Here is a 25,123-nt window from a genome sequence, read left to right as displayed (position 1 = left end):
GCGGGGTCCCGCCCCCTCCTCCCCTCCCTCCTCCCGCTCCCCCTCCCCCATACACTGCCGCGGCCGCCGCAGGAGCCCAGAGCTCCAGCCGCCCAGCGACTCCCCCTCCCCCTCCCCCAGCCCCGCCCCGCCCCAACCCGGGGCTCCCAGCCGGAGCCGAGTCTGCGCCTGGGGGTGAGTACGCGACCCTCCCCAGCCCCCTCTCTTTGCTTGGAAGATCCCACCACCACCCAAGAAAAAAACAGGACTCAGCTGCGCGTCCCCTCCCTTCAACCTCCTGCGGGACCCAGAGGTGCCCGGGCCCGCGGGACCCAGTGGTGGCGCTCACTGCCCCCAAACCCCGCACCATCCCTAGCCAGAGGTGAATCCTCCGACCCCTGTCCGGGGTCCAGATGTGCACCGCCTTCTGACCCCAGGCCCTGGAAGATCCCAAGGGGTGGGACCCCTGTCCCGGCCCCCTAGTGCCACTCTTATCCCATCTGCCCCGACCCGGTGCTCGTCCCCTGCGCGCCCTGCCGGGGTTCCAGCTGCGCCCCACCAGCCCGCCGCCGCTGTGGGGAACCAGCCGCCCCCGCCCCCGAGTTTTGGATTCCGGGGTCGCCAAGTCTGATGTCCTCGGTTTCTTTTATCTTTTCTCTTGTTCCGGGGGCAGTGTATACAAGAGGCTGGCCCAGAGCAGGGGTTCGGGCTCAGGCAAGGGCAGGGTTCGTGGGTGCTGGCACGAGGCCGGCTGCTGCCCCCGGCCCTTCTGGGGACTGATCGGCGGGCCGGAGAGGCGACTGGCCCGGGGAGCGTGTCCTCTCCTTGCGCCCCACACAGGGCAGTTCATTCATGAGCCGCCCGGGCCTGTGTTGGAGGGTGCGGTGGGGAAAAGATTGAGACGCGGAACTGGGAGTGGGGCAAAGGCCCTGTTGGGGGGAGGGGGTGCGCTTTGTCCCTCCTGGCTGTCCTAACCGCCCAGGGCAGACTGTCCCAAAGCTTTCCGCGGGTTTCCCAAGCAAAGGGAAGGACGCTTGGGAAGTGGCAACGAGAGGTCAGAGGGGCCGGCTGCCCTTGGGTCTCTGCTGCCACCTGCCTGGGTCCCTGGGGCAGAGAACTGGCAGCTCCAGGCAAGCCTGAGCACTCTACTGTTCTGGAGGTTGGGGCCTGCCTTCCCGGTACCAATCTGGCCTCTCCTCGGGTCTGCAGAAGCCCAGGAAGAATGAGGCTGTGCCCAGCACCTCCTGAGGAGGGGCTCACAGTCCTGCCCCCCAGGCACAGGTGAGGAGGGGAGTAGGAGTGTCTGCCAGGCTCCAGGTGGAAGTGTGCTGGCAGCATGATTGTCCTCCAGGGCATCAGAGGGTCCAGGCCCTGGCATGCCCCAGATGGCACATGCTGGGGCCTGCTGTCAGTTCACCCCATGCAGTCTTGGCCTGTGGGTAGGTGGGTGGGTAGGTAGGTGGAGATGTTGTAAAGCAGAAGACAGGTGGTAGGTACCTGAGTGCCCTCTTTTAGAAGTCATACAAAGTCTCTCCAAGTATAACAGAATAATAGAGACCTGGGTTCAAATCCTAGTGCTGCCATAATTAAGCTGTGTGACCTTGACAAGTTACTTAACCAGTCTGAACCTATGTTTCCATTAAAAAGTATGGTTATTACCACCTCCTTATATGGTTTGTCAAGCAAGATAACACAAGTAAAGAGCTTGGCACCCTACCTAGTAATTGATCATGAATGTATTCTCTTCTCTGAACTTCTGACCCATCTTGGCAGAGCATCACCTGCCATATACCCCCACATCCCAGCCTGCTGCAGATGGATAGGAATGTTTGCAGAGTTTGGGGACGTTCTTTGCCATTCAGTGGCAGAGTCTTTAACAGTTTAAGTTCTTAAGTCTAAAGGAGAAGCCATCCTCCTCCATAGAGAAATTCTGTGTTCTCTTTTTATTTTGATTTTTACCAGTTTTCCTCCACTAAATCAATCCATCATATTCCACATCTTATTAATCACAATGGCTATTTTTAGAGCCTGTTATATGTCTTGAACTGTATTAAGAGCTTTGCATAGTCATCTTAATTCTTAAAACAGTCACACAACTGGATTATTGTTCCCATTTTACAGATGAAGGAACTGAGGCCCAGGGTGATTAAGTAATTTGCCCAAGATAAAAGGTCGGAGCTGGGCGTGGTGGCATATGCCTATAATTCCAGTGACTTGGGAGGCTGAGGCAGGAAGAAGGCAAGTTTGAGGCCAGCCTTAGCAACTTAGGAGACTCTCAGCAACTTAGAGAGACCCTGTCTAAAAAAAAAAAAAAAAAGGATTGGGGATGTAACTCATTATTAGATTGCCAGGGTTCTACCATCCCAACTTCTGTACCAAGAAAGAAAGAAACAAAGAGAGAAAGAAGGAAGAGGAGAAGGGGGGGGGGGGGGGGGCGGGGAGCCAGGTCTTGAGTCTTTGCTCTTAACCAGACTATTGCTTCTGACACTTATTTCTACTTCCCATCTCCACCCCCAGCACCTGAACTCACAAACCTAAGGCCAAGTGGAAGGTCTAGGAGCCCCAAGAAAGAGGAAAGACAAGCAGGTAGAAAGAGTATGGCATTTCTCCAGAGCTGTGGCTGGCAGCCCCCAGCTCCCTGGTGGAAGTGGGCTCCTCTATTTGCAGAGGCAGCAGTTAAGAGCATACATTTGAGCCAGGCTGCCTGGGTCCATCTCTGGATCCACCACAAACTGGCTGAATGTGGGCAAGTTATATACCCTCTGTATACCTCAGTCACCTCTTGAGGTTGTGATGGGGAGCAAATGAGTTATATTTACAAAGTGCTTAGAACAGTGGCACAAAGAGTTAAAGAAACATTTGATAAATGCATTGTTACAATTTTTGGGGGGGAAGGTATCTGAGATTGAACTCAGGGGCACTTGACCACTGAGCCACATCCCAGCCCTATTTTTTGTTTTTTATTTAGAGACAGGGGCTCACTGGGTTGTTTAGTGCCTCGCTTTTTTTTTCTTTTTTTTTTTTTTTGCTGAGGCCAGCTTTGAACTTGCAATTCTCCTGCCTCAGCCTCCTGAGCCATTAGGATTACAGGCATGGACCACAGTGCCAGGCTTGCATTGTTACTAATTTATTCTTACTTATAGATACATTTTTGCCTATCCCTCTGAAATCTGCAGCAGCAGGGGAGGCCCCCAATGTTAGTATGTCTGTGTTACAGACTGGAATACTGAGGCCCAGGTTACACAGTATCACAGCTGGCTTCCATCTTTACCTTCTGCCTCCCTATGATCCCAAGCCCCAAGTTAACTCTCCCCACAGTAACTCCATAAGGAAAAACATTTAACTTCTACACACACTCCCTAATGGTAAAGTCACAACCTTAACTTAAATATACAACCCTTTATCACTCTGCCCACTTCGAGCTAAAGCCTCTGTTTCAGACTAGAGAAACTTCAGCAACAACTGACTGGGGCATGTCAATGAAAGAACTACCCGCTGCCACCTTCACCCCCCAAATAGCCCACCTCTGTCTCTTCCTTCCTCTTAGCTACTGGGCCTTGTGCTGGCTTTGAGAGCAGCTGCCCTTGATGAAACTGTCCAGCAACCCCGCCCCCACAATAAAGAACTTGAAGTAACCCTGTCAACCTGCAGAGCCACCAGCCTCAACTCCATCGTTTACCTGCCCTGTTACCTTGTGCTAGTCTCTTTACCTCCCTGGGTCCTTTCCTCCCCTGCAAAATGGGGATAGTGAGGGCTGGGGCTGGGGCTCAGTGGTAGAGCGCTTGCTTAATATATGTGAGGCACTGGGTTCGATTCTCAGCACCGCATATAAATAAATAAAAAATTAAGGTTCATCAACAACTAAAAAATAATTAAAAAAAAAAAAAAACGATCCATTGACAACAAAAAAACATTTTTAAAAAATGGGGATAGTGATCTGAGTTTGCCCCATCTTCTTCTTGTGTAGGGGGAGGCGCAATACAGTTTTGGAGGGGAGAGTGCTTTGTAACATTAAAGAGGGTGGCAGCAGAAGGACTGGTGATTTCAGCTGGACGCTCACTACCCTGTTGGAGCCACTTAGTGTAGAAACTCCCAGAATGTTCCATCTTTCTGCAGCATGGGGTGGAGGCCATGGCATTCTGGCCTTGGGGTTTGGAGAAAGAACCAGTGAGGTATAGGAATGGGCTGTTGAGATTTCTAGAGTGCCTGGGAGTGGTGAGATGAGAAAGTGGGGCACAAGTTAGAGTCCCCCACATCCACACCCCTAGCCCTGGAAACATACGACTGCCTTTAACCTGCTCTGGTGCCCCAGGGTCTGTGCACTTTATGTTTACGTACCCAGGCACCCAGACACACCCACATTCATGCCTCCACTTAAACCCAGCAACTCCCTTCTTTCTGTGGACTGCAGTCACCTCAGCCACCTTAGCTCTCCTAGAGCGCGGGCACATACACACACACACATTCAAGCACACAGAAGAGCACATGTTTGCTCATCTAAACACACATTCCCACAGTGCCTTTGTGTTCTTTGGCCTGAGAGTGTTTAGTGAGCATTTTATTTATGAAGCTTCAACAATCTGTAGAGTTTCATTCTAAGCATGTTGGGGGGTGGGGGTGGGAAAGTGTTCTAGGGCTGGGCTTGTGGTTCAGTGGTAGAGCACTTGTCTAGCATGTGTGAGGCACTGGGTTCGAGTCTCAGTACCGCATATAAATAATTAAAGGTTCATTGACATAAAAAAAAAATAATAAAAAAAGTGTTCTAGCTTAAGAAAGAAGTTGACCTAGGTTTGAATCCTGGGTCCATCATTTTAGTGGCCATGAGACCTTGGGAAAGTTACTTAACTTCTCTAAACCTCTATCCTCATCTTAAAATGGCAATGGCACTCATAGGATTGTTGAGGATTAAATGCAACCATGTATGACTCTTGAAATAATGGACACTCGATAACTTAGTACTTTTAGTGCCTGCTAAAAGTACTAAGTTAATGTAATTTTTAAAGTCAGCTTAGGCTAGAAAAGAGGGAGGCATGTATACACATAGGACAGTTACTCCCTGAGCCTCCCTAACCCATGCTTTTTGCAAAGACTCCCTGGGACCAAGGAAACATGTAAACAACCCCAGCTTCCTCCTCCTCCATCTGAAAGCTCCTGCCTCTTGCCCTCTGGTTGGAATGTTAGGAAGGAGAAGGGAAAAACCCAGGGCTGGTGGGTTGGAGAAACCCTGAGTCACCCCAGGGGGCTGAGGAACACTTGCTTCCAAAGTTGCAGTCACCCATTCTAGGTTTGTTGTTCTCTCTGTCAGGTTTCCTTTCTTCCCTGGGGACATCCCCCGCCTAGGCAGAGCTTCACTGTTGTCAGCAAAAGGGGCCCCCAAGGGACCCCCAGTAGGATGGGGTGGGGCAGCGGGTGCTGCTGCCACCCCGCTGCAGCTACATGTCTCCTCCCTGGGAACCTCCCCAGAGCCCAGCTTAGCTCTGTCCCCTAGCACTTCCAGAGCCCAGGCGGCTAGCTGGCTCCCCTTCCCTCCTCCTGCCCACCCCATCCTCCCAGAGAACAGAGGGCCCTGGCAGGGAAATGGGCAGGAGGGCAGTACCCTGGTTGCAGGGGCTTGGACGGGCCAAACAGCTGCCCACTCTCCCCTCTTTTGCCAATGGAAAAGCTTGCTGGAGAGGATAGCTTTCCCAGCCTGCCCTGCTGTGGGGGTGGAAGCATGGCATTCTGGGAGTTGTAGTCTTCATACTGTTCTGGTGACCCCTGTGCAGAGATCTGGGAAGGTAAAGAAGCTGGAGAGGGAATAGTGCAGGGGTATCTAGTGCCACGGCAGGAGGAAAGGAAGAGGGTAAGCATGAGTGGCTGGGGTTAGGCAGGTAACACAAACCCAGAAGTCTTGCTTTTTATCTGGCTTCCTGTGATCTCATCCTCAGACCCCTGCTCTGAGGACACAGGGCTAAACATCTTGGTTTTGTTAGTGTTATTTTCTGGTACTGGGAATTTAATCTAAGAGCCGTTTACCACTGAGCTACATCCCCAGCCCTTCTTATTTTTTTTTTTAATTTTTTATTTTGAGACAGGATCTTGATGAGTTGCCCAGGCTGACCTCAAACTTATGATCTTCCTGCCTCCAAGTAGCTGGGATTACAGGCATGTGCCACTGAGCCTGGCCAAACATCTTGTTTAGAGGCCAATTATATTGAGGCAATTAACAGAGTTTAAAACTCTAAGCAGATATAATTATGCCATTTTTCTTTTCTTTTCTTTCTGCTGTGCTGGGGATGGAACCCAAGGCCACTGAGCTACATCCCCTGCCCTCTCACCATGTTCTAATAGAGATAGAGAAGATGAGGATGAGGCAGCTGGCTCCTGGGCCATCTTCCCCTGGCATGGAGATCCCTTCTCTTAACCTTGGATCCTTAGACCTAAGACCCTTCCCCATGTTTCATCAGCACTGCTCTGCCCTTACCTGAGGCAGAGAAAACAAGAGACTGGGAGAGAGTGTGTGGGGCGGGGTGGAGTAGACACAGCCTCGCGGATTCCCTCTCCCCAGAACAGGCCTGACATCTGGGCTGAGTTCCCCAAGCCTGGGGTAGGGTCACAGCTCGAGAGCCAGTGAAGGTAAATGCATGTGACTCAGCCCTCCCCTCACCAGGCCCTTATCTCTGGAGGCCAGAGCTTCCACCCTTCCAGGCAGCCTGGCGATCTGTCCTCACCGCCCCTTCCCCATGCCCATTCTGCTGGGGCCTTGAGGGGAATAGGGCGCCAACCCAGCTGACTGCTCTGCCCTCTGCCCAGGAGGACCATGCGGCAGTAGCAGCCATGCTGCCCTTCCTGCTGGCCACACTGGGCACCACGGCCCTCAACAACAGCAACCCCAAGGACTACTGCTATAGTGCCCGCATCCGCAGCACTGTCCTGCAGGGCCTGCCCTTTGGGGGCGTCCCCACCGTGCTGGCTCTGGACTTCATGTGTTTCCTTGTGAGTTCCCACAGGCCACTCTCCACCCTGGGCACCCAGGCCTTGTCCATCCCAGGCAAACACCTCCAATTCCGTCCACTCTCCCACCTGACCCTGACTCCTCAGGCTTCCCTGGGGAGGAACGCCCACCTTCCAGCCCCAGTCTAGCTTCCGAGAATTCACCCAAGCCAGGGGCATCCCCTTCTGAACCAAGAATTCAGGCCCCTTTGTCCCACTTCCCTGGCCGGTCCAGCAGGGGGCAGTGTCTCCACCAGCCGACTTCCCCTTCTTCCCCCAGGCACTGCTGTTCTTATTCTCTATCCTCCGGAAGGTGGCCTGGGACTATGGGCGGCTGGCCCTGGTGACGGATGCAGACAGGTAAGGGTGTGAGACCCTCCCTCCACCTCTGCACACACCCTCCTTATTCCACGTTGCTCAGGAATAGGAAAGAGCCAGCCCTCTCTTGTCCCCCTTTGTTAAGGGGGACAAGAGAGACCAGTCGCAGAGCCAGCATAGGGGGCCCAAGGACCCTTAATTGGGCCTCAATCCCTTGCCAGTCTCCAGGGACTCTCCTCTGCCCCTGCTAACCCTGTCTGTTCTCTGTCCTCAGGCTTCGGCGGCAGGAGAGGGACCGAGTGGAACAGGAATAGTATGTGGGGCGCCAGCCCCTCATCCTCACTAAACCAGCTTTCCTTTTTCTTCCTCTCTCATGTTTCTCTTCTCTTCCTGCCAAGTTGCTGATTTCTTTTTGCAGTTTTCTCCTCTGCAGGCTCATGTTTCAGATTAACGCAGGCGGTATGCTTTGCAGAGCAGGGGACTCCCCAGCTTGTCTCTGCTTCCCTACCCCCCTCTGCTCCCCCTCTGGGTCCCTGCCTGAGAGAAGTCCCTGCCTAGGTGTCTCTGCCTTCGCAGCCTTTGACCTTCACTGGCAGGAGGGGGAAGGACCATCCTCCAGGAGATCCCCAGCACAATCCCCAACACAATCATGCAGAGACAAGATTGGGTGTCCCCACTGGCTTCTCATCCCTAACAGATAGTTCTTCATGTTCCAGGGTCCCCTGCTCACCCTTTCTGGAGGCCTGGGAGGGGGGCTGCTCAAGGAGCCCCCAAGTCTGGCCTGTGTCTCTCATTGTGGTCTCTGTCTATAGGACTGGAGTTGGAGCTATGGCAGCTGCTGGGACAGGGAACGGGGAGGTTAAGGCCCCTCCTGAGAGACATCTTCCAGTCCCCCATCCCTATGAGCTGTCCTAGTCCAGCTTCCCATTACTGGCCCTTTGCCCTGCTGGTCAGCACTGGAACTGCAGAGCCCTGTAACCTTGTTTCTCTTCCACCTGGGCCTTGATGAGGACACCCTCCTCTGTCGTGCCCCGCTGCCCAGCACCGGTGCCCCTGAAGGGAACGGGCTCATCTGAGGGAGGCAGGGTAGAGGGCGACCACTCCTGCTTCAGCCTCTGCGCTTTCTATGCTTCCTGTAGTGCTAGAGCTCTGGGTGCCCACAGCCGCTCCCTTGGGGCTCACACCTGCCTCTGATCTCTCATCTCCCCCACCCCTCAGCGTGGCCTCAGCTATGCATGGGGATAGTCATGACCGGTATGAACGCCTCACCTCTGTCTCCAGCTCCGTCGACTTTGACCAAAGGGACAACGTGAGTATCCTCCCCAAAACATTTTAGCCCTCCCAGCACCAGGGCATGTGGGCTGAGCAACCTCTAGCTCACGATGGTACAGGCCAGGGACGCTGCTGCTTCTCAGCAAGAAAAGTGAATTTACTGAGAGTCATAGAACAGCCACCCCAGCCCAGAGCTCCTGGCTCCTGTCCATGTCTCAGTCTCTCACCAGCCTAAGCCTAACGTCTGTAAATCCCAGATTTTGTTTGTCAAAATAGTTCTATGCTCACCTCTGCTGTTGATTAATCCTAAGGCCACCTTTCCTCCTTAGACATGTTTATAGAAATCATAATAAGCCTTCCGGGCCTGTATAGCAAAACATACAGTCTCTGGAAGATTGTTCAGAGACTGTAGGTTGGCAGCCCTGACCGAGAGGCTAGCTGACCTGCTGGGGTCGGGGCTGAGTAGCAGTGGCCCCTCCAGTCCTGGCAGTTCGCAGGAGTCCCACACTCCCTTCCATATCAGACCCAGCATGCAGGTGTTACCTGCCTGGCCCTCTGTCATCCTGAGGGTGAGAGTCCCGGGCTGAACTCTAATCCTCAGACTGGGTTAGCCATTTCCAGTTCAGCTTAGACTGGGGGTCTGGGGGTGGCAGCTCCTGCAGCAGCCCCGGCGGAAGATGGCTGTCAGCTTCTTGAATTGGACTCCTGTGGGTAAGTGGCAAGGCTAAGGTTTCATCTCTGCTAGCCAGAGGTGTTCAGATGGTCCCTAGACCCTGGCAATGCCCAGGGAGCATGATGTGCATCTAGACTGAAGGTGCCTTCTTCCCAGTCCGCTAGGCCCTGGCCTTTTCCTGATAGGAGGTTTGGTGCTAGTTCTCTGTGCCCAGCTCTCCCCTGTAGCTCCCACCTTCTGCCTGAAGGCAGGCCTGGGGATAGAGGAGGGAGACCCTGGGTTTGGGTCCCTCCAGAGTAGACTAGAAGACAGAGGCAGGGAATCAGGCAGCCTAGCCGTCCCCTCTGATTTTGGCAGCCATGTTGCAAACTTCTCTTAGCTGGAGGTTAGTGGACCCCACTACTCTGCCTATAATCTCAAACTGTCCCGTCCCGTCCTGGCCCACACACCACAGGGTTTCACAGGATTCTGTAGCTCTGGACATGAAGGTCCACAGAAAACCTGGTTTGGCCTTGGGCCTTTTTCATCTCTGATGGCAGGAACATTCCCTCTCCTCTCTCCCCATCCCTGGGATTGGGCTCATTCCTGGGGCATGGGGTTTTTCTCCAGGAGCGTGGGCGGTTGTGGGAGCTGTGCCAAGGTGAGCCATAGCCTGGAGGTGATTATGAGAGTGGGGTGCGTTGGGCTTGAGGAGGAGGGGAGTTGGGGTTGCTGGGCTAGGGCCTCCAGCTGATAGCCTTCTGTCCCCCCCCAGGGCTTCTGTTCCTGGCTGACAGCCATCTTCAGGATAAAGTAAGTGAAAGGTCTCCAAGCTCTAAAGAAAGAGAAAAAACAGAAAAAAACGTCAGAACCTGACATCTCCCTACAAAATCCAGAGGCCAGAAGCTTTGAGGGCCCTAGTACTGCTAACCAGCCCAGCGCTCCAGTCCCTGCTCCCGGAGGCCAGGCCATGAGGCTGAGCAGTAGGGGTGCCTGGCCTCTGCACTCTCCTGGATACTCACTTTATCCCAGTCTTTTCTGTGGTACCCTGCCTGGGGAGGGGGCAGCCCTGCCCTCATCTCTCCGTGCCCCAACCCCACGCCTTGAGAGCGGGGGGGGGGGGGGGGGGGGGGGGGCTGGAGCCCCTGCCTCAGCCTCCGTGCAGCCAATGGGTGGGGGCCTCAGTCAGGCCAGGATCAGCCCGCCGGGCCTCAGGCAGGAGCCAGTGTCCAGCAGGCAGAACTCAGGAGCCCCAGCCAGAGGCAGGCAGGCCGTGAGCGCTGGGACAGGCAGGAGGCTCGGCAGGTCAGCACTGCCCCCAGCCCCAGGCCCCTTCCCAAGTATGGCTGCTTCCAGCTCAGCCAGCTCCCCAAGGGCACTGCTGCTGCCCCCACCTCTGCCCCTTTCTGTCACCACGCCCACTCCAGGTCCTTCTCCCCATGCTTCCTCCCCCTCAGATTTTCCTCTTCCTTTCACTCCATTTCTTCTCTTCCTCTTTTACTCCTTCTTTCCTTCTAGCCCCTGAGTCCCTTCCCTTCTCCATGCATTCCTTCTATCTTCTCTCTCCCACCCCGCTTCCCCCTACCCAGGAATCCCAGACCAAGAGGGCCCCTTTCACCCCCATGCTGCTGCCAGGTCAGTAGGGCTAGGGTGGATTTAGGGTGAGAGAGAACAAGCAGGCTGGTCCTGACCCCGTCCTCTGCCCCGCCCCCACGGCCTGCAGGGACGACGAGATCCGGGACAAGTGTGGGGGCGATGCAGTGCACTACCTGTCCTTCCAGCGGCACATCATCGGGCTGCTGGTTGTCGTGGGAGTCCTCTCCGTGGGCATCGTGCTACCTGTCAACTTCTCAGGGGACCTGCTGGGTCAGTGAGGGCCCATAGGGTCAGGGTGGAAGTGGAGGCACAGGAGACACATGCCCGGCCCAATCATCAACCTCTTCCTCTTCCCCCTTCCAGAGAACAATGCCTACAGTTTTGGGAGAACCACCATTGCCAACTTGAAATCAGGGTGAGGCCGGAAACTGGTTGTGGTCTGGGCTCTGCAGCCAGAGTCTGGGCAGGGGGTGGGGGAGATGGAGCATCATCAGTGGAGAAGGTGGCTGAGGCCACAGAGATGGTTGGAGACAACCAGGGCAGAACCTGCTAGGGATCTCTAAGGATGACCACCTGTGGAGGAGGGAGTGACCTTCAGTCCAGGGAAGGCTGGCCAGGGCAAGTTGAAGGATACCATAAAGCCAGTGGGTCAGGCATGAAGCAATGACCTCTTGAGGCCACTTTCATTAGAATAGAACAGTTTTGGGGCCTAGGGGCTGTGAGATATGGGGCCCAGCCTGTGAGCGATCAGTGCCGAAGACTGGTGGCAGTAGAGGGGACTCTTCCATATGAAGGGGTTCACTCAGCAAGAGGTTGGGAGTATCTCAGTGTGTCCCAGCCCAGTGGCCCCCAGGGATCCCCTCTGCCCCCCACAGGAACAACCTGCTATGGCTGCACACCTCCTTCGCCTTCCTGTACCTGCTGCTCACAGTCTACAGCATGCGCAGACACACCTCCAAGATGCGCTACAAGGAGGATGATCTGGTGAGTGAGGCAGAGCCTCCGGCCCACCCGTCCCTACCCCCAGCCTCATCCATGCTCTGAGGCCATGACTGCTCAGCCTTCAGGGGTGTTGGCTGTGGAGTTAGGCCATTTGGCTTAGGAACCCCCATCCTGTAAGTTGCGTGCCCTCCCTAAAGCCTTGGTTTCCTCACCTGTGAAATGGGATAATAGTACCTTTCTCAAGGCTATTGGGAAGGTGAAATATGGCAGTGCCCCTGCACACCCATGCGGGGCCTGGCCTGGGGAAAGAGCTGCAGCTGGTATATGGTAGTCACGGTCCTTTGCCACCTAGTCACTCACCACACCAGTGCTGGGTGCCTGTTCCATGCAAGCCACAGCTGCGTCCTCAGGCTCCAAGCATCTGAGAGTAGCACCCACCCACCCTGTAACCTCTCACAGAGCAAGGCTAGCGGCCTCTTCTTTTGTCTTTGTCATTTGGTTTCCATTAGAAGCACAACTCTGGTTTCCCTGGGGCCTGTCATACCCCTAAGATCTCTCCCACCCCGTCTGCTCCTCTCCGCTCACCGTTTCAAAACAAAGCCCCTCCCTGCACACCCTGGCTCCCCTGGGTGAGACCTCGGGAAGGAAAACTTGCCCCCCTCTCATCCAGGTGAAGCGGACTCTCTTCATCAACGGAATCTCCAAATACGCAGAGTCAGAAAAGATCAAGAAGCACTTCGAGTGAGTAAGCTGCCCCCTCCCCAGCCTTAGGTCTGCAGACTCTCTCTTGTCCCTAAGAGCATCCCCATACTCTGGAACTCAGAGGTCTACAGCAGGGTAGAGGTCAGATCAGGAAAGATGGCGTCTCATTCCAGGGTAATATAGCACGCAGCCTGGGTGCTAGGCCCCTTTAAGAGTAGGAGAGGGCTGGAGGATTGTGTGCTTAGCATGCTCAGGTCCCGGGGTGTTCAATTAGCATGTTCAATTCCCAGCATCCTCTCTCTCTCCACCTAAAGAGCAGGAGAAATAAAGTAAAGTATTGCCGAGTACAACATTGGTTCCCTCCACCATCCCACAACTCCTCCCAACTTGGACTAGGTTGTTGGCCCAGGGTACGTTGAAAATGTGCTGCTTCTTTAAAATTATCAGTGGCATTCTGAAGTTCATGGGTTCCCCTGGGCTGTGTGTGGTGTGGGGCTTTTTAGCTCTGGAGTTCTGTCTGGAGGAGAGGCATCTCCAGGACAACCAGGTGGCCAGACACTGGAGAGAAGGACAGAGACACTGAGGGGCAAAGAGGGCACTCACCTTGTCCCCCCATGGCCAGGGGTGTACCTTGGGGCAGCTCATGGGGGGAGGGAGTCTTAGTTAATGGCCCATCTGTGTGAATATGTAGGGACAATTTGGTACAGAATTGGGGGACCTTTCATACATTCCTCTATTCACTCACCAAAGTTTCTCAAGTGCTGGTGGTCATGAGTTGCTCTTATGGGCTTTGGGACTCCAAAAGATGAATGAAAAGTCATCAGGCTCTCGGGGTTCACACCGTGGAGATCAGCCTCAGGAGCTAGACCAGGATCTGATCAGAGATGGGTCTCAGTGTGTGGTTAGAGTCAAGAGTCAGCAGTGGTCATGATAATGGTGGTCTTGACCAGGACATGAACTGTGGTCAGAATCAGGGTGTATTCTTGGAATTGGATCTGCAGTCACCTGGCCTGAATCAGAGTTCAGTCACTGTCCTGGATCAGGCCAGCATGCGATCCAATCAGGGACAGAGGTTGGGCAGGGTTAGGAGTCAGTATTGAATCAGGGTCAGATTTCCAGGGCCCAGTGTTACAGGGTTAAGCCTGGGTTGAGGTTGGCATTATTGAATGGATACTCATTCACTTATTGTACGCGTTCTATGTGACAGGCATAGATACATTAGAAATAAGCCCTGTCCTCACACAGTTTACAGAACACCTGTCAAAATTAGATCTTCCTTGCTGGGCGCAATGGCGCATGCCCGTAATCCCAGTGGCTTTGGAGGCTGAGGCAGAGGGATCACAAGTTCAAAGCCAGCCTCAGCAATGGAGAGGTGCTAAGCAACTCAGTGAGACTCTGTTTCTAAATAAAATACAAAATAGGGCTGAGGATGTGGCTCAGTGGTCAAGTACCCCTAAGTTCAATCCCTGGTACCTCCCGCTCCCAAAAATTAGATCTTCTTTGGTCAGCGTGAGGGAACTATCTGGGGTCTCATCCAAGGTTCCAGCTGTGTTCAGCATTGGGGTCCATTTGGGTCAGGACTGAGGATAGTGTGTGCTCAGAATTCAGTGACATTTTCATATTCTTGTCCAGTTGGAATCAGCTGTCAGCTGATACCTATTGTGCTGATGTCTGTTCTCTTAATGCAAATACCTGGTGCACTGTGTCCCTGTGCTGGGGAAGGAGCAGAGGCTACACCAGGAAACAAGGAAAGAAAGGCCCGCCCTCACTTGCTTGCATCTTAGTCAGGGGAGGCAGATAACGAACAATGAGCTAGCAGCAGACACTATGTCAAGTCAGGGAGTTGCTAAGATCCAAAGCAGGGAAAAAGGCAGAGTGACAGGGGTCAGTATGTGTTGCTCTTTCCAGTGGGGTGGGCACCAGACGACCCTATCAGGGCAGAAACCTGAGCACAGTGAGGGAGTGGACCTGCTTGTAGCCTCCTGTTCGCTCAGTACTCGGTGTGGTGCACCTACTCGGGGTTTCAGGCCAGGAAGACGAAAGAAGAACCAGACCCGTTGGGAGTGACTAGGGAAGTTACAGTCCTGGTTGTTTGTTTAATGGGTTGTTCTAGAGCTTTCTTTAGCTTTCTTTAGGAAACAATCTGTGATTAAAATCAGTGATCAACTCATAAGCAGGGGTGAGAGAGCTCTTAATTGGAGTTTTGGGGATCAGTGGGAGGAGCACTGTGGAATAGGCATATCATTGGTCCATTTGGTCAGCCCAGTTTATTGAGCACCTCTATATGCAAGTGATTAGGACAGGCCTGGGTATACAGTGATAAGCAAGAGGCAGCTCTTGTCCTCGTTGAGCTTCTGGGGTGGTCATCAAGGTCAGTGAGAGCTGTGATCCAGGTCTGGGGTCTGTCTGGATTGGAGGTCTGTCTCAACAGACTAGGGAACATCCCGTTTGCAAAATCAGAGGCCTGTGCAGCTGGTTTAGAGGATCTGCCATTAGTCTAGGGAGAATGAGAGCATGCCCTTCCAAAGAGGAAACCTAAAATGTTGTGAGCAACAGCAGTGTCAGGGAAAGTTCTGTCAGCTCCTGGAAGGTTCATTTACAAGGACCCCATCTCGGATTTAAATTGCTAAATTCTCATGAGTTTGCCAAGTCCATCTCGTTGCTTTAGAACTGTATCTCAAGGATCTTTAATACTTGGAGGTCCTTCATTAAAATTTTAATAAAACATAAAAAGATAGGGACTCAGTCTAGGTTAAGGTTAGGATCCAGGCGCAGTATGCAATCAGATTTAAAAAGGAACTGCTGGGCTGGGGATATAGCTCAGTTGGTAGAGTGCTTGCCTCTCGTGCACAAGGCCCTGGGGGTTCAATCCCCACTACCACAAAAAAAAAAAAAAAAAAAAGGAACTGCTCCACCACTCAATGAGGGAGCATTCAAAGAGCCCTGCCAGACACTGAGCGTTGGTGAGTCAGACATGTCTCTCTAGTCAATCTCAAATCAAGGTTAGGGAATTCGTTTGGGGACTAGGTCATCTGTAGACAGGACTATACGTTGGTTGGGGTAGTCAAGTCCGAGTGTTGGATCAGGACAAGAACTCTCTTCTGCAAACAGGGTTAAGCAAACAGCTTAACTAGAAACAGTTTCTTTCAACCTCAAGTTCATAGCCTTGCATAAGAATCAAGCCCCAGCCTTGTCCTAGCCCGGGTGTCCTCACCACATCTGGGTTCATCACACACACTGCCTTCACAGCTCCCATGCATACCTGTGCCCCACCCCACTTGGATGAGCATGAGGAGGAATTTCAAAGTTTCAATCTTGCCAGGCATGGTGGCACGTATACCTATAATCCCATCTACATGGGAGGCTGAAGCCAGCCTAGGCAACTTAGCAAGATCCTATCTAAAAATAAAAGGAAATCAAAAGGACTGAGATGAAGCTCAGTAGTAAGACACTTGTCTATTGTGCACAAGGATTGGGTTCAAGCTCTACTGTGCAAAAAAATAAAAAAAACCTGGGTTCAATTCCCAGCACTGTAAAACAAAACAGCAAAGTGGTTTTTTTTTGGTTTTGGTTTTGGTTTTGGTTTTGGTATAGGGGATCAAACCGAGGAGCATTTAACCACTAAGCCACATCCCCACCCCACCCCACCCCTTTTTATTTTTTTATTTTTTTATTTAGAGATAGGGCCTCACTGAGCTGCTTAGGGCCTCACTAGGTTGCTGAGGCTAGCTTTGAACTTAACAATCTTGCTGCCTCAGGCTGCCAAGTCACTGGGATTACAGACGTGCACCACTACCCCTGGCTAACAGGAAAGTCTTATTTCTGGGGAACTGTCACTTCTGTAGACTGTGAAAAGCGGTGCTCGGATTGGGGATGTGTGTCTGCAAGAAATGGAGTCCTGAGTGACAGGCCGGCAGGTGGCCAGTGTCACTGCAGAGGATGACAACTGGATTCTGTTTTAGGGAGGCCTACTCCAATTGCACGGTTCTTGAGGCCCGCCCCTGTTACAACGTGGCTCGACTTATGTTCCTTGATGCTGAGAGGTACCAGGGCTGGGGGCAGGGGAGGGTGACACCAAGGGCCCCCCGCCTATTGTGGAGAGCATCTTGACTGCCACATGAGAACCTAGGTCCCCTTCCAGGTGCTTCAAGGGCATTTGAATTTAATTCAACCCCCAAAGTACCTATTATTTCAACTCTGGAAAGAGCAAGGCCTGGGTGGGGGCGTGTCTGGACCACGCATCCTAAACAAATCCAAGAACAGGCAGCTCCTGACCTTAAGGAATGGGTCTCTCCAGCTGAGCTTCCTACCAATCCTCCCAAGCCAGACCCAGCCACACTGGATGCTGGGTGACAGGCACTTGGGTTCCACAGGAAGAAGGCCGAGCGGGGAAAGCTCTACTTCACTAACCTGCAGAGCAAGGAGAACGTGCCCACCATGATCAACCCCAAGCCCTGCGGCCACCTCTGCTGCTGCGTGGTGCGCGGCTGCGAGCAGGTATGATGTGAGCTGGTGGCTGGGCCCCCACAACCCTTGACAGGTTGCAGGAGGACTGCATAGATCTGGGAGAGACAAGTCGTAGCAGAGATGAGTGCACCTCCCGCGACCCCAGAAATGAACGCACTAACAGGCATGGGGCACAGTAAGACCCAAAAGGAAACAGACTCCCAGAGGAGGCTAGACTGGGTCCCCTGCCCCAGTGGGTCCCCACCTGTCCCTGGAATCCTCAGAGCCCCAGTTCCCACCGTTGGGTTTGTCCTGTTCATATAGTGACCAGATTTTCAAACCCCAGATTAGAAAACATCAGAAAGAAAGAAAGAAAAAGTCAGATAAAAGCTGCGTGAACACCTATAATTTCAGAAGTGTGCAGAGGCAGAAGAATCACAAGTTCAAGGCCAGCCTGGGCAACTTGGCAAGACTCTGTCTCAAAATGGAAAATAAAAATAAAAAGGACTTGGGATGCAGCTCAGTGGTAGAGCACCCTGGAGTTTGATCCTTAGAACCATTTAAAAAAAAAAAATAGCCTTGTGCTGTATTGATTAACAGCAGTGACCTTGGGCAATTTCTTTAACTGCTCTGTGCCTTGTTTCCTTGTTTATAAGATGGGGCTAATTCTACCTACCTTGTAAGATACTCCACACATGTAAAAAAGCCTCAAGGATGCTGGGCACAGTGGTGCACGCCTGTAATCCCAACAACTTTAGAGGCTAAGGCAGGAGGATCTCAAGTTTGAGACCAGCCTCACCAACTTAGGGAGGCCTTGTCTTAGAAAATTTTTTTAAAAAGGGCTGGGATTTGGGCTGGGGTTGTGGCTCAGTGGTAGAGCGCTCGCCTAGCATGTACAAGGCACTGGGTTCAATCCTCAGCACCACATAAATGTAAAATAAAGATATTGTGTCCACCTAAAACTAAAAAAATAAATATTAAAAAAATAAAAGGGCTGGGATGTAGCTCTGTGGTAGAGTGGGTTCAATCCCCAGTCCCGCAAAAATAAAATAATAATTTAAAACAATTCAAGGATCAAGACTGGCAGGTAGTGAGCACACGGCCTCTGGGTACCAGCCCGTCCCTATGACCAGAGCCCCTGGCCCTTGCCCGCCCTGGCAGGTGGAGGCCATTGAGTACTACACAAAGCTGGAGCAGAAGCTGAAGGAGGACTACAAGCGAGAGAAGGAGAAGGTGAACGAGAAGCCTCTAGGCATGGCATTTGTCACCTTCCACAATGAGACCATCACCGCCATGTGAGCCCCCCACCCTGCCCTCACCCCTGGCCCTTGTCCCCAAACAGCCCGCTGGGACTCCCAGGTCCCTGTGCTCACAGCCAACATTGGCAGTGGGATCCCCAGCAGGGGCCACAGTAACTGGTGCCCGTTCCCCAGCATCCTGAAGGACTTCAATGTGTGTAAGTGCCAGGGCTGCACCTGTCGTGGGGAGCCACGGCCCTCCTCCTGCAGTGAGTCCCTGCACATCTCTAACTGGACGGTGTCCTATGCCCCCGACCCCCAGAACATCTACTGGTGAGCAAAAGGGATGCCAGCAGTGGGGAGGAGGAGGTCGGGGAGGGAATCGGTGTCACTGGGGACCAGTTGGGTCCTCGGTCCCTGGAGTGATCCCTCCCTCGCCTTCCCAGGGAGCACCTCTCCATCCGCGGCTTCATCTGGTGGCTGCGCTGCCTGGTCATCAATGTCGTCCTCTTCATCCTCCTCTTCTTCCTCACCACCCCGGCCATCATCATCACCACCATGGACAAGTTCAACGTCACCAAGCCTGTGGAGTACCTCAACGTGAGGCCCACACCCACCCAGCCCTTCAGGACCATAGATGCCAGGCCCTGAAGGCCTCCTCCCCACTGCCCAGCCTGGCTCTGGTCCTGTTTGTCCCTGCCTGGCACCTCCAAGATGCCCCCAGGGGAGGCCACCCTTGGGTTTACAACTCCTAGAGAGACACCCAGGGAAGAGAGTCCAGTCCTAATCAACCATGTGACCTTGGAAAAGTCCCTTTTTCTCATCCCTCTGTCTTTTCAACTGGGAATTGGAAGGGTTAGACTAGATCCTTGGCTTCACTTAGAGTCCGATCCCTTTATCAGCATGAAACCCATGTGGGAAAGCAGGCTTTGCAGGTAACAGTGGGGTGGACATTTCTGCCTGGCCTCCCTGCCCCCCCACCACCAGGTACACAGCATACTGCTTTAGAATCCAACATTCAAAGAAGGACAGTCTGCCAGACGCTATGGCACTTGCCTGCTTCTCCAGCTACTTGGGAGGCTGAAGCAGGAGGATTGCTTGAGCCCAGGAGTCTGAGGCTGCCTAGGCAATGTAGAAAGACCCTGTCTCAACAAAATCAGCCGAAGGAAGACAGTTTGAAAATCACTGAGTGATAACAGCATAGAGGATAAGACCCAGACCCCCTGTGCAGATCCCCCCACTTCACAGCTTGCTAGCTGGGTCAGTTATCTGCTCTCTTTTCCCCATAGTTGACCCATCCTATAAAATGGGCCAGTGTCATTACTGAGAGGATTAACATTTACAAAGTACATCAGTGCTTGCACATAGTAGGTGTTCATCAAGGGCGTATCATTCACCCTGGAACTGTACTTGTTTACGGCCTGGCCCTCCAGGTGTTTTGGACTTCTGACATGGGGCCCGGAGAGCTGTGGGCCCAGGACTCAGTGGGGGAGGAGGCAGGTGTGCAAAACAAGCTGGGCCCACTGAACTGACCCCTGTCCCATGTCCCTTGCAGAACCCCATCATCACCCAGTTCTTCCCTACCCTGCTGCTGTGGTGCTTCTCGGCTCTGCTCCCCACCATCGTCTACTACTCTGCCTTCTTTGAAGCCCACTGGACACGGTGAGGTCACACACTGTCTGCGGTGGCCTCTAGTTGTACACTGACCCCACTGGGGAAAGGGTAGCCCTTTGCCATTCGGGCTGCCTGCCCTGCCAGCCCAATGCTGGCAGGGAATGGATGGAGCCCTGCATCCTCACCTTGGGGAGCCCCCCTTCTCTGGGGACCATCTAGGGACACTGTCTTGGTCTTGGAGGCTGGGCTTATCTGACCTCTGACCCCTGCTTGCCCTTCAGCTCCGGGGAAAACAGGACCACCATGCACAAGTGCTACACCTTCCTCATCTTTATGGTGCTGCTCCTGCCCTCTCTGGGACTGAGCAGGTGAGTCTCAGAGGATGGGATGGGAGCCAGGTCCGGGGTTGGGAGGGAGACAGTTCAGGCTCCTGCTCTACAAAGCAAGAGCACACCACCCAGAGCCTGGCCATCCCCAGGCCTCCTGAGATATGTGTCCTGTGTCTGGGGCCTCTCCAGAGGCTCATGAGGGGACACCCCCTCCCTTGGTATTCTGTGCCACCCCCACCCCACCCCACCCCATTTCTCTCCTCCCCTCCAGCCTAGACCTCTTCTTCCGTTGGCTCTTCGACAAGAAATTCCTGGCTGAGGCAGCTATTCGGTTTGAGTGAGTGATGGGGGCCCCTGAGGAGTGAGACCGGATGGCAGGGGCAGGCATGCCTGAAGGACCCTGCCACCCCCCAGCCCCCGTGGGAAGAGGGGCTGACACCACCAGGGGTCTGCAGGGTCATTCTGAAAGAGGTGCCCACAGGGTTCCTGGGGTGTGGAGATGGGAACCTGTCTGGAGGCTGAGCTCACCCTCAAGGTACTTAAAAGAGCTTTTGGGCTCACACTTGGGGGTTTCTGTGGGATCTCAGCTCACATTCCAGACTGACTATGGGAGTCTTGAGTCTTGCTTGGACGGCGGGAGAAGTAATGGTAATGGGATCTCGGTCGTACTTTGGGAGCGACTTGAGGATTCCCAGGGTATCCCTGATGGTCCCTGGAGCTCACACCTTTGAGTGGCCATTGGAGACTCTTGGTCTCACAGCTTGGCATGTCTCTGGGAGCTTTGGGGTTCACACTTCGTGGTGCTGATGCAGCATAAGTTGTGGGAACATCTGAAGTTTCGGGCTCTTGTTTGCAGTGTGACAGGAGAGTCCTCTGTGGGCGTCTTCTCTGAGAATCCCTGTGGGGGCATGTTGGGGGAAATAGCATGGCTGTAGTTATGTGCAAAAGCTCCAGGGCTTGCCTTAGTCCTGTATGGATCTTGGACCCACACTTGAGGGGTCTCAAGCATTGACAAAGGTCTTGGGTTCCCTCCCCTGCAGATTCCTGGGGAAGGGTCTCTGAAGCTTGTCTGTAGAGGTGTCTGAGGTTCACCTTCTGGGTATAACTCTGGATTAAGCTCTAAGGGGAGAACTTTCTGGGTGCTCCTGCGGCTCACATCCTTGGGAGTCTTTGAGGGTCCCACTAGGGTTATCTGTGGAGATCTCAGACACACCCTGAACACTCTGGTAGCTTGGGACAGTCTTGAGCACTTTCTCCATGAGTTTTTATAAGGCAAGTTCTAGAGAAGTCTCTGGGCTCATTCTCAGGCTACGTCCATTTACATTCTGAGAGTACCTGGTCTTGCTTTGGGGATGTCTGCTGACACTCAGGCATCTGTCTCCGAGGTTCACACTGCTGAGGGACTGGGGCACAGGTGCTGTGGGGTGCTGAGCTGGGGGTGTCCACCTGAGGATGCAGGTTGAGGGTGAGGCGTGGTGTGCTGTCATGCTGGCAGTGGGCAGGCGGCCACTGGGTGACCCCAAGGGTGCAGTGCTGGAGCACCCGGTGCCCGCAGGTGTGTGTTCCTGCCGGACAACGGCGCCTTCTTCGTGAACTACGTCATTGCCTCAGCCTTTATCGGTAACGCCATGGACCTGCTGCGCATCCCAGGCCTGCTCATGTACATGATCCGGCTCTGCCTGGCGCGCTCGGCTGCTGAGAGACGCAACGTGAAGCGGGTATGGCCGCCTGGGGCAGCCGCGGCCCGCACAGTGCCCCCTGGTGGCCCATCCAGAAAGAGCAGCAGTCGGGCGAGGGTTTCTGGGACTTGGGGAGCCCAGGTCTACCGTCCTGGGCCATCCCCTTCCATCCAGGGCCTCAGTTTTCCCATATGTATAGCTGAGGGTTGACGTAGATGACCCTAGCGGTCCCTGAGTTCTGAAGGTATAGTGTTTTTTCTGGGAATTGGGAGAGGTCTAGCTCCCTAGATCTAGCGTCCTTCTGCCCCAGTTCCCCAAGAGGGCTCTAGGCACCCCATCCCCAATCCTCCCGACTTTTGCCCCCCACCTCCCAGCCTCTGGTCCCTGGAAGGCCCCTTTCTAGGCCCCATTACGACCCCCCACTCCCCTCAGTCAAGTCCCTCTCTCCACCTGCTTTGCCCTCCCTTTCCCCAAACATCAGGTCCCTGCTCCCCATGGCTTCACTCCCAGCCCCAGAGTTCCTGGCTTCCCTCTCCCACCTGCCCTGTCCTCCTGCAGCCTGTCCCCCTCACCCTGAGCCACCCTCCTGCCCATGTCCCCCCCAGCATCAGGCCTACGAGTTCCAGTTTGGCGCAGCCTACGCCTGGATGATGTGCGTCTTCACGGTGGTCATGACCTACAGTATCACCTGCCCCATCATCGTGCCCTTCGGTAGGCACCGCCGCGCCGGGACCTGGGCCCTGCTCGGGGGAACCCAGGGCCTCACCCGCTCCACTCTAGTAAGGCAGGCCACCCCGAGTGGACAGGGCCCCGGTGGGAGACCGGCCCCTCCGACCTCCCGCCTGGTCCCTGGCCCAGTCTGGGGCCCGGCCTAGGGGAAGAGGGGGAGAGCATCTCAGCTCAGGAATGGACCTGGACCCACCTGGTGTGCTGGGTCCCCCAGCAGAGTCACCCCAACAGGGCCCTATGTGTCCATACTGATGCCCTTACCCAACTGGATATACGTGGGCACATCACATTCCCACGACGTGTCACACACAGACACTCCTACACAGGCATCTACACTTGTTCACAGTCCTTGGAACCCAAGAAAGACCTTTGGGTGGGGATCCTCACTCCTCACGGAGCTGCCCTCCGTAGCAGAGCTGTGTGACTTGGGCAGTTCTCTCTTCCTTTTTGATGATGTCTAGCAAAGCTTCTCTTTCCCCACCAATAGCCTCTGCCTCCCCCCAGTAACATCCCTAACCCCTTAACCATCCTCTCTGGCTAGTGAGACCCCACACTCCCAACTAGCATCCTTGTCCTCGTGAACCATTCCCTCCGTCTCCAGGGAAGTAGAACGTGTTGCTTCATTTGTACTCATTGGTTGAGGGACAGGAGTAGGAAAAAGCAGGATGGGTTTCAGGAGGATTCTTACTGACCAGATGAGTGGATTCCTGAGAGGAGAGTCTCTAGTGAGGGGCCAGAGAATGAAGGCCAGGAGTGGAGGAGGCTAGAGCTCTGTGCTCTGCCAAGAGTGTGGGACACCATCCTGTACTAGGGCTGGGAAGGGACCGGAGGTGTGAAAGGCCACCTCGGGAAGCCAGGGCAACCTGTGGCAGACCCACAAAGGTCCCGTAGCGCTGGTTCCGAGGTCCGGGCCGTGTGGCTTCCCCCAGGGCTCATGTACATGCTCCTGAAGCACCTGGTAGACAGGTACAATCTCTACTACGCCTACCTGCCGGCCAAGCTGGACAAGAAGATCCACTCCGGGGCCGTGAACCAGGTGGTGGCTGCGCCCATCCTCTGCCTCTTCTGGCTGCTCTTCTTCTCCACCATGCGCACGGGTGAGGGCCACCCGCCCCCCTCAGGGAGCTGGGAGGTGGCGGCAGAGGGGAGCTGCCCAGAGCCAAGGCAGAGTAGCACAGGAGGGCCGTAGGCTGGGGGTCACAGCAAGGGACCAGGAGAGGTCACGGTGAAACTGTAGCTCGCGGAAGTGGGGGAGTACATTCAGAAGGCACCAGAAGTGGGGGTGGTGAGCCCCTGGGAAGGAGCCTGAAGGACAGGTAGCAGCCCCGTTCTTTGCCCACCACCCATGCCAGGGTTCCTAGCGCCCACATCCATGTTCACGTTCGTCGTCCTGGTCATCACCATCGTCATCTGTCTCTGCCACGTCTGCTTCGGACACTTCAAATACCTCAGTGCCCACAACTACAAGGTGTGGGGTCGTGACTCTGAGCAGAAGCTGGGGGGGGGGGGTTAGAGGGGGAAGGGAGGAGGCCGGGGGCAGGGTCAATGGAGTGTTGAGAGGATATGGGGCTGCGGTGGGTGTCAAGTGCCAAGACATGTCCTCCAATCCATAATTTATTCTGGGCCCTCAAGATTGAGCACACGGAGACAGATGCTGTGGGCCCCAGAAGTAATGGACGGCCCCCCACTGCTGTGGCTGTCCCGAAATCTGCGGTGAGTGCCCCACTCCGTGGCCAAACCTGGGAACCTCTGATGGAGACAGCCCCAAAACTGGGTGCCCTATGAGTCCTCCAGAAAAGGAAGCCTGTTCTAGGGGGAGATTTGCTTCACTGGAGGGCTGCCCCACCCTCCCTGTCTCCAGACCCTTGGTCCCCATAGCCCCCCACGACTCTCATTCCCCCCTAACCCTCGGGGGCAGCTGTTTACCCGAACCCCTACTCCTCCCCGCAGAAATACATCGCTCAGGTGCTGCAGGACTCAGAGGGGGACGGGGACGGGGACGGGGCTCCCGGGAGCTCGGGGGACGAGCCCCCATCATCCTCGTCCCAAGATGAGGAGCTGCTGATGCCACCTGATGGCCTCACGGACACAGATTTCCAGTCTTGCGAGGACAGCCTCATAGAGAATGAAGTTCACCAGTAAGGGGAGGGGGGGCCCTGGAGGCCGACCGCCCTGCCCGCCCTGCCCCCACGGACACTAAAACGCTAATAATTTATTAGATCTAAAGCCCCTTCCTCCCCCATCCCCTGCTTTCATTAAGGTATTTAAACCTGGGAATTCCACACTCTCCCCCCACCATGGAGGGAGGGAGGGAGTCCCCCAACCTCAGTGAGGAGAGCCCCGAGCCGGCCCCGGGGCAAAGAGGGGTGTGGAGGGAGTTCCCCCGGATCAGTACCCCCAGTAGTGCGGACAGGAAAGGGTTAATGAGAGCCAAGAGGGGTACCTGGTGCCATGGCTGGAGACCTGGAGGGGCAGGCAGATCAGGGGCTGCCCCCCCAGTTCTTTCCTCCCCTTAATTCCCCCAGGGATATGGAACCTCCAGCCCCTAAGGGATGCATGAGAGGGGAGGGGTACCGAGCTAGAGGAGGAGCCAGGCCCTGAGCCGGGGGTGACCTGGGGGTGGGGGTGGGCATGGCTGACACTGGAAAATGGGTT

At 54.5% G+C, this 25,123-nt stretch overlaps 1 protein-coding gene across 3 annotated transcripts; it reads left to right on the top strand.

The window, feature by feature from the left end:
* Positions 1-51: 51 nt before the first annotated feature.
* Tmem63b (transmembrane protein 63B) lies at positions 52-25,123 on the top strand. Of its 3 annotated transcripts, none has more exons than XM_027950431.2 (24): positions 52-174; positions 6,772-6,954; positions 7,232-7,311; positions 7,544-7,582; positions 8,488-8,578; positions 9,969-10,006; positions 10,917-11,059; positions 11,153-11,204; positions 11,665-11,773; positions 12,402-12,472; positions 16,396-16,476; positions 16,807-16,930; positions 18,041-18,174; positions 18,313-18,450; positions 18,564-18,717; positions 19,673-19,779; positions 20,013-20,099; positions 20,332-20,397; positions 21,616-21,778; positions 22,345-22,450; positions 23,398-23,565; positions 23,821-23,936; positions 24,101-24,181; positions 24,419-25,123. In XM_027950431.2, exons 2-24 carry the CDS (start codon positions 6,796-6,798, stop codon positions 24,608-24,610), a joined length of 2,499 nt encoding a protein of 832 aa, XP_027806232.1. In that variant the 5' UTR covers positions 52-174; positions 6,772-6,795; the 3' UTR covers positions 24,611-25,123. The 3 variants fall into 3 exon arrangements, with proteins under 3 accessions (XP_027806232.1, XP_071469452.1, XP_071469451.1); XM_071613351.1 differs by lacking the exon at positions 52-174 and adding an exon at positions 1,242-1,260; XM_071613350.1 differs by lacking the exon at positions 52-174 and adding an exon at positions 6,527-6,594.

Source organism: Marmota flaviventris, chromosome 6, assembly GCF_047511675.1.
Source record: "Marmota flaviventris isolate mMarFla1 chromosome 6, mMarFla1.hap1, whole genome shotgun sequence".
NCBI classification, from domain to species: domain Eukaryota; kingdom Metazoa; phylum Chordata; class Mammalia; order Rodentia; family Sciuridae; genus Marmota; species Marmota flaviventris.
This window is presented reverse-complemented; position numbering and strand designations above follow the sequence as displayed.